The 15,120-nt window shown below is 31.4% G+C and overlaps 1 protein-coding gene across 4 annotated transcripts in view; it reads right to left on the reverse strand.

The window, feature by feature from the left end:
• Window positions 1-9,328, reverse strand: part of LOC143230172 (rho GTPase-activating protein 26-like) — an 86,765-nt gene extending 77,437 nt beyond the window's left edge. Inside the window, exons 1-2 of one of the 4 annotated variants that reach the window (XM_076463256.1) lie at window positions 8,983-9,328; window positions 1,550-1,645 (exon numbers count right to left, since the gene is read on the reverse strand). In XM_076463256.1, coding sequence (XP_076319371.1) covers window positions 1,550-1,645; window positions 8,983-9,136 — 250 coding nt within the window. In that variant the 5' untranslated portion in view covers window positions 9,137-9,328. Of the gene's footprint in view, window positions 1-1,549; window positions 1,646-7,800; window positions 8,006-8,877 lie in introns of those variants that run through there. The other 3 variants (XM_076463258.1, XM_076463259.1, XM_076463257.1) reach the window with 3 other exon arrangements.
• Window positions 9,329-15,120: the final 5,792 nt, after the last annotated feature.

A 15,120-nucleotide genomic window follows, 5' to 3' on the forward strand; every position in this document is an offset into this window, starting at 1 on the left:
ACTGTACAAACAACACAGCTACATACTATAAAACAAACACAATACATACTGTACAAACAACACAGCTACATAACTATAAAACAAACACATAATACATACTATGCAAACAACACAGCTACATAACTATAAAACAAACACATAATACATACTATGCAAACAACACAGCTACATAACTACAAAACAAACACATAATACATACCGTACAAACAGCTACATTACTATAAAACAAGTACATAATACATACTGTACAAACAACACAGCTACATACCTATAAAACAAACACAATACATTTTGTACAAACAACACAGCTACATAACTACAAAACAAACACAATACATACTGTACAAACAACACAACTACATACCTATAAAACAAACACAATACATACTGTACAAACAACACAGCTACATAACTATAAAAAACAAACACAATACATTTTGTACAAAACAACACAGCTACATAACTATAAAACAAACACATAATACATACTGTACAAACAACACAGCTACATAACTATAAAACAAACACATAATACATACTATGCAAACAACACAGCTACATAACTATAAAACAAACACATAATACATACCGTACAAACAGCTACATTACTATAAAACAAACATAATACATACTGTACAAAACAACCCATCTACATAACTATAAAACAAGTAATATAATACATACTGTATAAAGAACAACGCATTACATACCTATAAAAAACAAACCAATACATTTTGTACAAACAACACAGCTACATAACTACAAAACAAACACAATACATACTGTACAAACAACACAGCTACATAACTACAAAACAAACACAATACATACTGTACAAACAACACAGCTACATAACTATAAAACAAACACAATACATACTGTACAAACAACACAGCTACATAACTATAAAACAAACACATAATACATACTATGCAAACACACACAGCTACATAACTACAAAAACAAGTACAATACATACTGTACAAACAACAACAACTACATAACTATAAAACAAACACAATACATTTTGTACAAACAACACAGCTACATAACTACAAAACAAACACATAATACATACTGTACAAACAACACAGCTACATAACTATAAAACAAGTACAATACATACTGTACAAACAACACAACTACATAACTATAAAACAAACACAATACATTTTGTACAAACAACACAGCTACATAACTACAAAACAAACAATACATTTTGTACAAACAACACAGCTACATAACTACAAAACAAACACATAATACATACTGTACAAACAACACAACTATATAACTATAAAACAAACACAATACATACTGTACAAACAACACAACTATATAACTATAAAACAAACACATAATACATACTGTACAAACAACACAGCTACATAACTATAAAACAAGTACAATACACACTGTACAAACAACACAACTACATAACTATAAAACAAACACAATACATTTTGTACAAATAACACAGCTACATAACTACAAAACAAACACATAATACATACTGTACAAACAACACAACTATAAAACAAGTTCTTACCAATGACAATTTCGTCATCAGTTAAACTGCTTCCAATACACTCAAACTGGAAGTTAGATAAAGTTTTGGCCAGACTTCGCTGAGCTCGGGAAAGAGCTGAAAAAAACAACAAGAATTAACACTCAAGTTCACACAAAATTGGTAAACACCAGTTGTTAGATTTAACTTCAATCACTTCACTGCTTATGCAAATAGCAAACTCTAGGAAAACATAACTGACAAGAGCCTCAATTACAAAATACAACTAGTGACAATTAAAAGAACACCCAAAACAGAAAAAACAACAAGATGAATGTCATGTATAATCAAGACAAGGTCTAAATACCAATCACAAAATCATTATTAAACAACTCTAGTAGATGATACTTTATTAATTATTCCAACTATTCAACTAGTTTTTAATGTTTCTAGTTATTACTTTATTGATTATTCCCACTATTCAACTACTTGTTAGTGTTTCTAGTTATTACTTTATTGATTATTCCCACTATTCAACTAGTTGTTGTTGCTTCTAGTTATTACTTTATTGATTATTCCCACTATTCAACTAGTTGTTATTGCTTCTAGTTATAACTTTCTTGATTATTCCAACTATTCAAATAGTTGTTATTGCTTCTAGTTATCACTTTATTGATTATTCCAACTATTCAAATAGTTGTTATTGCTTCTAGTTATTACTTTATCGATTATTCCCACTATTCAACTAGTTGTTGTTGCTTCTAGTTATTACTTTATTGATTATTCCAAATATTCAACTAGTTGTTAGTGTTTCTAGTTATTACTTTATTGATTATTCCCACTATTCAACTAGTTGTTGTTGCTTCTAGTTATTACTTTATCGATTATTCCCACTATTCAACTACTTGTTAGTGTTTCTAGTTATTACTTTATCGATTATTCCCACTATTCAACTAGTTGTTGTTGCTTCTAGTTATTACTTTATTGATTATTCCAACTATTCAACTACTTGTTAGTGTTTCTAGTTATTACTTTATCGATTATTCCCACTATTCAACTAGTTGTTAGTGTTTCTAGTTATCACTTTATTGATTATTCCAACTATTCAAATAGTTGTTATTGCTTCTAGTTATTACTTTATCGATTATTCCCACTATTCAACTAGTTGTTGTTGCTTCTAGTTATTACTTTATTGATTATTCCAAATATTCAACTAGTTGTTAGTGTTTCTAGTTATTACTTTATCGATTATTCCCACTATTCAACTAGTTGTTAGTGTTTCTAGTTATTACTTTATTGATTATTCCCACTATTCAACTAGTTGTTGTTGCTTCTAGTTATTACTTTATTGATTATTCCAACTATTCAACTACTTGTTAGTGTTTCTAGTTATTACTTTATCGATTATTCCCACTATTCAACTAGTTGTTGTTGCTTCTAGTTATTACTTTATTGATTATTCCAACTATTCAACTAGTTGTTATTGCTTCTAGTTATTACTTTATTGATCATTCCCACTATTCAACTAGTTGTTATTGCTTCTAGTTATAACTTTCTTGATTATTCCAACTATTCAAATAGTTGTTATTGCTTCTAGTTATCACTTTATTGATTATTCCAAATATTCAACTAGTTGTTAGTGTTTCTAGTCATTACTTTATTCATTATTCCATCTACAAAACTAGTTATCATTTCTAGTTATAACTTTCTTGACTATTCCAACTATTCAAGTAGTTTTTATTGTTTCTAGTTATTACTTTATTAATTATTCTAAGTATTCAACTAATTGTTTGTGTTTCTAGTTATTACTTTTTGATTATTCCAACTATTCAACTAGTTGTTTCTTTCTTCATAATTCCAACTATTCAACTAGATGTTAATATTTCTACTAATTACTTTATTAATTATTCCAACTCTTCAACTAGTTGTTAGTGTTTCTAGTTATTCCTTTATTGATTATTCTAACTATTCAACTAGTTATTACTTTATAGATTATTACAACTATTCATCCACGTTGTTAGATAATAAATGGATTATTTCTAAATAGAGAAAATGATCCTACCAATATCCCTTACAAGTTTGTTCTAGACTTTTTTGTTATCTAACTCAGTGACTGGTAACCTATGATCTGTGGGTTTCTTTCCAAAGCTCGTGTTTCATCCTTAACATTTAATTCCACTACTCTGCATTTTCAAAATGCTGAGATGTGGCTTGGCCTGGTGGTTGGAGTGCCAAACTCATAACCTACAGGAGGCAGACTTGTTTCCCTGTTATTGAATATAATTGCTTTTTAAATCACGAGGACTTTATACTGTAATGGTCAATCCAAATATTTCTTGGTAAATTTGTGGCTCAAGAGTTGGTGTGGAAAGGTGTTGACTATCTGCCATTTGTGTTGTGTCTCACCACAAAATTAGAGAAGGCTAGCACAGACAGCTTTCGAGTGGCTTTGTGTGAAATTTAAAATCCAGACAATCTATTGTAGCTATAGTGTCTACTAGCTATTTTAACTGTAGAAATGACAATGATCTCATCTGTGGTTTTAGTTTGAATACAGTTATAAGTTACTAAATGGTATGTTTGATAATGACGTGGGTTGTGTTAGTTTGAATACAGTTATAAGTTACTAAATGTTATGTTTGATAATGACGTGGGTTGTGTTAGTTTGAATACAGTTATAAGTTACTAAATGGTATGTTTGATAATGACGTGGGTTGTGTTAGTTTGAATACAGTTATAAGTTACTAAATGGTATGTTTGATAATGACGTGGGTTGTGTTAGTTTGAATACAGTTATAAGTTACTAAATGTTATGTTTGATAATGACGTGGGTTGTGTTAGTTTGAATACAGTTACAAGTTACTAAATGTTATGTTTGATAATGATGTAGATTGTGTTAGTTTGAATACAGTTATAAGTTACTAAATGTTATGTTTGATAATGATGTAGATTGTGTTAGTTTGAATACAGTTATAAGTTACTAAATGTTATGTTTGATAATGATGTAGATTGTGTTAGTTTGAATACAGTTACAAGTTACTAAATGGTATGTTTGATAATGATGTAGATTGTGTTGGGTTGAATACAGTTACAAGTTACTAAATGGTATGTTTGATAATGATGTAGATTGTGTTAGTTTGAATACAGTTACAAGTTACTAAATGTTATGTTTGATAATGATGTAGATTGTATTAGTTTGAATACAGTTACAAGTTACTAAATGGTATGTTTGATAATGACGTGGGTTGTGTTAGTTTGAATACAGTTATAAGTTACTAAATGTTATGTTTGATAATGATGTAGATTGTGTTAGTTTGAATACAGTTACAAGTTACTAAATGGTATGTTTGATAATGATGTAGATTGTGTTGGGTTGAATACAGTTACAAGTTACTAAATGGTATGTTTGATAATGATGTAGATTGTGTTAGTTTGAATACAGTTACAAGTTACTAAATGTTATGTTTGATAATGATGTAGATTGTATTAGTTTGAATACAGTTACAAGTTACTAAATGGTATGTTTGATAATGACGTGGGTTGTGTTAGTTTGAATACAGTTACAAGTTACTAAATGTTATGTTTGATAATGACGTGGGTTGTGTTAGTTTGAATACAGTTACAAGTTACTAAATGTTATGTTTGATAATGATGTAGATTGTGTTAGTTTGAATACAGTTATAAGTTACTAAATGTTATGTTTGATAATGATGTAGATTGTGTTAGTTTGAATACAGTTTTAAGTTACTAAATGTTATGTTTAATAATGATGCAAATTGTGTTAGTTTGAATACAGTTACAAGTTACTAAATGTTATGTTTGATAATGATGTAGATTGTATTAGTTTGAATACAGTTTTAAGTTACTAAATGTTATGTTTGATGATGATATAGATTGTATTAGTTTGAATACAGTTACAAGTTACTAAATGTTATGTTTGATGATGATATAGATTGTATTAGTTTGAATACAGTTATAAGTTACTAAATGGTATGTTTGATAATGATGTAGATTGTGTTAGTTTGAATACAGTTACAAGTTACTAAATGTTATGTTTGATAATGTTGTAGATTGTATTAGTTTGAATACAGTTTTAAGTTACTAAATGTTATGTTTAATAATGATGTAGATTGTGTTAGTTTGAATACAGTTATAAGTTACTAAATGTTATGTTTGATAATGATGTAGATTGTGTTAGTTTGAATACAGTTACAAGTTACTAAATGTTATGTTTGATAATGATGTAGATTGTATTAGTTTGAATACAGTTTTAAGTTACTAAATGTTATGTTTGATAATGATGTAGATTGTGTTAGTTTGAATACAGTTTTAAGTTACTAAATGTTATGTTTGATAATGATGTAGATTGTGTTAGTTTGAATACAGTTATAAGTTACTAAATGTTATGTTTGATAATGATGCAGATTGTATTAGTTTGAATACAGTTACAAGTTACTAAATGTTATGTTTGATAATGATGTAGATTGTATTAGTTTGAATACAGTTATAAGTTACTAAATGTTATGTTTGATAATGATGTAGATTGTGTTAGTTTGAATACAGTTATAAGTTGCTAAATGTTATGTTTGATAATGATGCAGATTGTGTTAGTTTGAATACAGTTACAAGTTACTAAATGTTATGTTTGATAATGATGTAGATTGTATTAGTTTGAATACAGTTATAAGTTACTAAATTTTATGTTTGATAATGATGTAGATTGTGTTAGTTTGAATACAGTTATAAGTTGCTAAATGTTATGTTTGATAATGATGCAGATTGTATTAGTTTGAATACAGTTACAAGTTACTAAATGTTATGTTTGATAATGATGTAGATTGTGTTAGTTTGAATACAGTTATAAGTTACTAAATGTTATGTTTGATAATGATGTAGATTGTGTTAGTTTGAATACAGTTACAAGTTACTAAATGTTATGTTTGATAATGACGTGGGTTATGTTAGTTTGAATACAGTTACAAGTTACTAAATGTTATGTTTGATAATGACGTGGGTTATGTTAGTTTGAATACAGTTACAAGTTACTAAATGTTATGTTTGATAATGACGTGGGTTATGTTAGTTTGAATACAGTTATAAGTTACTAAATGTTATGTTTGATAATGACATGGGTTATGTTAGTTTGAATGCAGTTATAAGTAACTAAATATTTATTTTGATGATTATAAATATAAAAACAGACGATGTATGCAACTACAACAACATTACTGATCCATATAAATTGGATTAAGTGATACTGTCAACTAAAGACAGAAGCTAAATAACTGCAGTACACTCATACATAGTTTGATTTTACAGTGTATATTGGAATTGTTATTCATGTATAAAAAATAACAAGATCCTTATGTCTGAAAACTTGTATATGTAACTGAAAAACACAGGAATTTAAAATTTCATAATAAACATAAACAAATTGTATTTACATTAAACTGATCTAGCTACTACTGCCACCTACAGGCTAGAAATGTGACTGTGATATTGACACAAATTTAACTTAAGAAATAACATCAATAAACCATTTTCACTCCCCTTTAAAGTTACATGAGCTCTAGTGTCCACAACTTTAAACAGAAACTCATTCTATTAGCTGTCCTATTAGAAAAATATCATACCTGGAGTGTTCTCTGAACCTTAACCTTGTCTTCAAAATATTGTTGGTAGTAAAATCATCTCACCTCAAACTGATATATGTTAATACACATTACCTTATCCTTGAAAGATGACCCTTTTATCTGCAAAACATTTCAGTAAAGCCCTTCTGAACTCTCTCCCATAATTCAATAACCTTAGATAAAATCATAACCATACACAGTATCCCAAGTGAGGCTTATCTGTTGAATTACAGATATAGACTTGTAATCAGTCTATCAGTACAGTCTATAATTCTATTACCTGTACTACCAGAAACAAAACACTGTCTCAGTGATTTGTGTTGCATACCATACTGTTTACATTGTTTTCTTTGGTCACACATTGAGTTAAGTCATCCATATCAAATGTATGATCCAAATTATAATAATTCGTCTTTATTATCCTACAGTTATTATAATCAATGTTCATTTGTCAAATTGTTGTCCAGCTTGTCAGCTGATCCAATTAATTTGTATTATGTCAATGATCAACATTTCCAATACACTTAGTTTGTCCACACAGGGAATACTGTCCCTTTTGATCTGTTAAACAGCCAAATGTTAAAGTGCACTGGTAAACTGTTAATATATTAATAAAACACTTGTATTATTAATATAAATATAACAACCAAAGACCCTTACACTGATTTGTATGGCACTCCACTAAGAACAAGGTCCCAGTTTGACTAGATAGTAAACTTTCACTTTCCTTCTCCCAAATATCTATCATTCAGATAACTAATATTTTTTTTTAAATTTCTATCAATGTGTTTGATTTTCTAGCTTTGGCACCTTAAAACTTCAACACAGCCAGTACACATCCCTTCCAACTTCTTCACAAAAAGTAACTTCCTTTTAAAGAGATAAGTAATTCTAAGAAATTATTACTAAAAGTATAAGTCAATTTCCCTTTAATAATTCTAAGTTTGCTTTCTGTAGAATAACACATCTTATTTCATCCAGTACAGTCCTAAAACTTGTACTATCGACTACATTCAGTTATCTGCTGTTCAGCTTTGAGAGACTTATCTTCAAGCCTCATATTTAACTTATGCTTTAAATATTTTTCCTATTTCCTTGTTGTTGCCCCAGACATCTTATTAATTGTATTCCAAATCTTAGAGGCTCTTATCATTATGAATATAACTTCCCATAACCCGCATAAGTGATGATCACATAGAATTATAAAACCACCCTTACCCTGTATGTGCAACAAAAATACATCATTTAACTTTAAAATGTTGAAACACAGATTATATATATTACATATTTACCTCTACGTAACACATTTTAATTAATTTGCATATTTCAACAAATATTCTTTAGCTAAATTTTTTTTTAATCATATCATGATGGATGTCTTAAGTCTAACGTGTGAATTTTATTTGTAAAAGAACAGCATACTTTGGTCATTAACGTTGGTTACGATGTCATGAAAGTTAAGCTACTATTTAAATAATCACAAACACAAGTTATAACACTAACAGAGGAGGGAACGTAGATTTACACCTACTAAAAGTTAGAAGTTATGTCACATAATTATAACGCACTGCAAGATGTACTACTTCGAAGTTCAAACCACTTTTAGTTTGTTTGTTTTTCATGATAAATATAAAATCATCGCTACCATCACTGTAAACTGTAATTTAGTATATTATGAAGTACAAATGCTTTTTTCTTATTCTTATATGTAACAAATAGATTAATATTTATACTGACCAATAGCAATTGTAACTTTTATGCACTAGGCCTATACTCGAATATAGTTACGTTAGTTCTAATATAGTAATAAAAACTAACACACTGTGCAGTGCTTATTCACACCTTTTGCTGCTCCCACTAAATCTTTCACTTTGAATATCAATCCTTTGATTGCTTGACTTGTTCTTTCTAATTCTTTTTCGTGGGCGTGAAGGTTCTCCCGGAAGTAGGGGCTATCAGTAACGCAATCAGTAAATTCCAAAGGTAAAAGCCCCATTATAAGCACAATATTCACCGAATATTTAACGTTAGAGGTACTTTAAAAACATACACAGGTTATCAACTGTTACACATAAAAGCCATGACACAAACACGCCAACTCACAGTAACCTCTATACTGTCCACATCTAACACTGTTATTTAGACTACGACTACAACTTGCTTTCCGATATGCAACTCTTAAAGTTGCGCTTGCGCATATCACGGGTATTTCTTAGAGAGCAGCTTTTCACAAAACATAAATTTATCTTCACATCACAATGGGATAGTAGTTAGTGTTCAGAAATATGTTATCCAGAGTCCACAGACTGTTTTCAGTTTCCGCAATATCGTTTTCCACATTTAGGAGCGATGGGTGCGTTATAAGAGAGACAGTCAAATCCCAATATTTGAAAAGAGTAATTTAAAAGATAGTGGTTAAACATTAGGAATGACTTCGTCCAAATATTTGAAACACACAAATAAACTTACAGTAAGTCAATTCTTTTAGTTATATAAGGTATCTTTAACCGTAATTTCAGAACTATTTCGAAAATCTTAATTTCATTTGTAAATTTGTTTCTCGTGTGAATAATTAATTGAAATCACTGAAGTATCTTGTTAAAATCTTTACTCACTTGAGGTTGTTTTCAACAATAAAATAATTAAACAAAAAATTACTGAAAAACTTTGAAAAATTAATACATTTGTACCACCACCGTGTTAATGTATGCGTGTTTTCATAACAAAGCCGTATAGCGCTGTTGGCTGAGTTTACCGAATGGAATGGAACGCCTGATTTTAGCGTTGTAAATCTATAAACTTACTGCTGTACCCGGGGACGCCCTTGTTTGTGCATATTCTTAGTTATGTTGCTGTTTGTTTTTTTGTAAGTTCAGGCATAGTTGTGTACTGAGTGGCTTTTGGATTATAAAATAATGTAATTATATTTACTTTTATAACATCCATTCATTTTGTGGTCATTTTCATTAATATAATATTTTTAATTTAAAAAACTAAACCTCAATTTATTACATACATAATTGGTAATATTTTTGCGCTTGCGCTTATCGCCATCTATTGCAAGTTAATAAAAGTTTATGTGTATGATTGGGCTGAAAAGAAGAGTACGCTGACTTATGCTTCATTCTTTTTTTACAACGTTGTTAATTATGATGTGAACAAGGGGATGGCTGGTTGGTCACAAGACTCTGTCCTGCCCTTATGTTCTAAAATTTCCTTGTTCCTCTCTCATAAAAACAGTCAATAACTACGAAAAAATACACTTGAATCCAAACCTTGCCTGATGCGAATTATTAAATAAAATAAAATAATTTCAGTTTTAAAAATAAACAAAACACGAAGTTTCGTAAGATTTCACAGTAAATAATAATAATTCTAATACGCTATTAAATGTTAATAAGTAAAATTCCCTGTTTATTTTGTAATCATAAATGTGTTTATAAGACGAATTGATCAGGAATGGAAGATAATTGTTTGCTTATTGTGGATTATTACCTATGTTCTCATACTCTCCCCCTAACAGCCCATCTTCAATAAAAACGTCATTGCAATGCTTGGAAAGTGCCACCTTTCTTGTTAATGAGCCCTTTTCCTTTCTAATATAACTTATTATGACAAAATTCCAAAATGTGTCGACGTTTATCACTAATTACAAAACAATGTTTATAAAGACAACTTACCAAACATGACTCCAAATTCAACAGTTCTTTTTTTCACTTGAGTGATTGTTTATTTTCTGTTAAACATCATCAAATACCGTACATTAATATTCATCATTAATGAACATTATCACTGAACTGTCCCTTTACTGACTGAAAGGAAGTAGTGACTGTTATTTTCCAAACTATTAGATGTTATTTCATTTTACAGTTATGCACTGTATTGCGTGATTTCTCACTCAACTACCACGTTAAAACAGTAATGTGATCGAGAAAACAACGGCTGTAAGGCTTTAAGGCCTTGTTATCGAGCAGTTATAGTAAAAAGGCAATTAAACATCTTATGAATGTTTATCACCCTTGTGAGAGTGTCAGTTGTTCTCCTAAGCTAGTCCTGGAAAACTGTTACATACAAACCTAAATGTGCATAAATCGAACACAGAACAGAGAAGAAACAGTGTTATTTACTGATAGATGTGAACTGGGTAACAGTGCAGTGAAAGAGAAGTGTTATTTACTGATACATGTGAACTGAATGACACAAAGTAGTGAAGGAACAGTGTTATTTACTGATACATGTGAACTGAATGATACAAAGTTGTGAACGAACAGTGTTATTTACTGATAGATGTGAACTGAATGACACAAAGTAGTAAAGGAACAGTGTTATTTACTGATACATGTGAACTGAATGATACAAAGTTGTGAAGGAACAGTGTTATTTACTGATAAATGTGAACTGAATGACACAAAGTAGTGAAGGAACAGTGTTATTTACTGATACATGTGAACTGAATGATACAAAGTTGTGAAGGAACAGTGTTATTTACTGATAAATGTGAACTGAATGACACAAAGTAGTGAAGGAACAGTGTTATTTACTGATACATGTGAACTGGGTGACAGAGTCCTTGGAATGAACAGTGTCATTTATTGATAGATGTGAACTGGGTGACACGGTGCAGTGAAAGAGAAGTGTTATTTACCGATAGATGTGAACTGGGTGACAGTGTGCAGTGAAGAAGCAGTGTTATTTACTGACAGATGTGAACTGGTTGACACAGTGCAGTGAAGGAACAGTGTTATTTATTGATAGATGTGAACAGGGTGACACAGTGCAGTGAAAGAGAAGTGTTATTTACTGATAGATGTGAACTGGTAACACAGTGCAGTGAAAGAACAGTGTTATTTCCTGATAGATGTGAACTGGATGACACAGAGCAGTGAAGGAACAGTGTTATTTATCGATAGATGTGAACTGGGTAACAGTGCAGTGAAAGAGAAGTTTTATTTATTGAAAGATGTGAAATGGGTGACACATTGCAGTTAAAAAACAGTGTTATTTACTAATAGATGTGAACTGGGTGACACATTGCAGTTAAAAAGCAGTGTTATTTACTAATAGATGTGAACTGGGTGACTGTGAATTGAACTCAAATAGATTTTATTTCATTGAGGTCTCCTGCATGTATTTTTCCATGGTGCCAACTGTAATGGATGAACAAACTTGAGTAAGACAGTCTCGCATCAGTCCATGGCAAGTGGTCATGGTGGACAGTGGAAGCACATTCTCTCTGGCTAGCTGTATTTAACCAAAGTTAATTAAATAGATACACCTTGGCCAAAATCTTAAGGCAAATGAACATAAAGAAAAAAATATGCATTTTGCATTGTTAGACTCAACCACTTATTTGAGTAGAGTTTCAAAAGGTAAAAATAAGAAAAGGGAAAATAAAAATAAAAACTTTTTTAGTATTCAATAGGGCAAATGTGAACAATATGAAATTACCCTAAATACTAGCTGGTCAAAAGTTTAAGACCATATTGAAATGGAGCATTAATCGGTAAACATGTAACAAAATTTAGTGACTTGTGTTCAAGCATTAGTGTTGTCAACATCTCCGATGTTACATTGGATAAAATCATGGCACAGGCTGAAAAGTTGACAGAGTTTGAACGTGGCAGAATTATCAAGCTGCAAAAGTAAGGTCTCTCTCAACGTGCCATTGCTGGTGAGATTGGGTGTAGTAAAACTGCTGTTGCAAATTTCTTAAAAGACCCTGAGGGATACAGAACGAGAATTTCAAGTGTTCGGCCCAAGAAAATTTAGACGGCATTGAGCAGGAGGATTCGACAGGTTGTCCTGCAAAACACCAGCCAATCGTTGAACCAAAATAAGGCTCTTAGGAATGCAGATCAAGAACAATAAGACGACATCTACGAGAGAAAGAGTTTAAAAACCGTAAATGTCTTCAAAGACCATGCCTCCTTCCACACCACAAAACAGCTCAGTTAAACTTTGCTGAGAAGCACCAAACAATGGATGTAGAAATGTGGATGAAAGTTTTGTTCTCTGATGATAAAAAATGTAACCTGGATGGTCCAGATGGCTTCCAACATTACTGGCACGATAAGGATGTCCCACCAGACATTTTCTACACAACACAGTAGAGGAGGTTCCTTCATGATCTGGGGTGCTTTCTCCTTCCATGGAACAATGGAGCTTCAGGTTATACAGGAGTGTCAAACAGCAGCTGACTACATTGGCATGTTGGAGAGAGCATTCTTATTGACTGAAGGCCCTCACTTGTGTGGAAATGACTATCTTTCAGCAGGACAATGCTGCAATCCACAATGCCCGCAGGACAAAGGACTTTTTAATGGCAAATAATGTGATTCTTTTGGACCATCCAGCACGTTTGCCCAAACTAAACCCCCATTGAAAATGTTTGGGGGTGGATGGCAAGGGAAGTTTATAGAAATGGATGTCAATTCCAAAAAGTGAGGTGTTGTGAACAGTTTTCAAAATGTTAATAGAATAAAGACAAATGTGTCACAAATTAACTGCCACATGAATTTATTCCTGCACACTGTACAGTATAAAATATGGCCATTACACTTGACAAGATTACTAATAACTTTTATTGCATGATTTATGTTTTCAAATATTAATAAAATTAGTAATTACCCTTGATAAGTTTATATCTATTGAAAAACTGTTCATGTTGTTTGTCAAAAATAATTAAAATGTCTTTGCAAACTCTTGAAAATTACACATCAATACAATGTAGCACATAATTAATCATACTTTTCATTGAAGTAAGATTCATTTAGTCCTCTAATCTACATGTTCCCAAACGTAGACCTCCTTTGTGATGATCTGTTTATAAATTCTTTCATAAGCTCTTCTATATTTATCTTGTCGACCTCATCTTTGTGAGTGTGACAAACTGCCACATGGTTGAAGCGGCACTAAGACATAGTTGACCTTAACTACGTCTTCAACCATCTTAATAAGAAAAGATGTATTCACATTCGCAGCTGGATACTGGACATACAAGCAAAATTTTCATGAGAAGAAACACTTCACTAAACATCTACTGGCTTGTTTCATGCATCTTACAGTAAGCATCCTTCGCACCTTTCAGAGATACTGCTTTTGTTGTTCCTTTGAACATGGGCAACTGAAACTCGAGCTGTTGTGCAGAGATTTCTAGATAGAAGTTTATAACCGAGTTGTCAATCTCGCCAAATGTAATCATGTTCTCAAATGCCAGATATTGCCTCAAGTCATTGTTGTCTGCATTGAATCTAGTGGTCAGATGTTCTATGACTGTGTTCACAAATTCAAAATATTGGCTTCTGTAGTAATCTCTAGCTGTTGCAGAATGGTGTGCTGAGCCATCACCTGCGATCCTTCTGGGGGGTCTGCGAACGTTTGGTAGTTCAATAGGCACCAGATCTAGGGAAGTTACATTTTTCTCAGCTTCATCAAATATCTTGTTGTAATTCTCCTCTGTTTGCAATATCCGCAATTGTTCAACTGTCACTGCAGATGCTTCAATCATGCCAGATACTGTCGCTGATTTTGCTTGGAATGCACAGTTTAGTTCCTCTAATGCAGCTAATGGATGCTGAGCCATCAACAATCCTAAAACTGTCTTTCCTTTGTCAAATCTGTCCAGCAGACCTCGTGCTTTCACTGCTACATCTGATTTTTCATTTGCTAATTCAGACAAAGAATCAACAATGTCACTGTAGTGATCATTAGCACATGTAATTGCAGATAGGTGGCACAACCACTGAATTGGACCAGTGAGCAGATATATTTAAATGGACCATTTAAGCTGTCTGACTTCTTTTGCATTCTTCCTGCTGCTTCTTTTTTCCATCATGTAGCTAGACAGTCACTGGAGTTACATCAAGTGAACCTTCTGGAGATATAGTGAATCTGTGCTGAGAAGCGGATTGGTGTTCATTGAATTTCTGTTTTGCCTTTTTTCAGTTGTAAAAACTGATGGATATGAAGGTATACTCCACT

This window comes from Tachypleus tridentatus, chromosome 10 (assembly GCF_004210375.1).
Source record: "Tachypleus tridentatus isolate NWPU-2018 chromosome 10, ASM421037v1, whole genome shotgun sequence".
NCBI classification, from domain to species: Eukaryota; Metazoa; Arthropoda; class Merostomata; order Xiphosura; family Limulidae; genus Tachypleus; species Tachypleus tridentatus.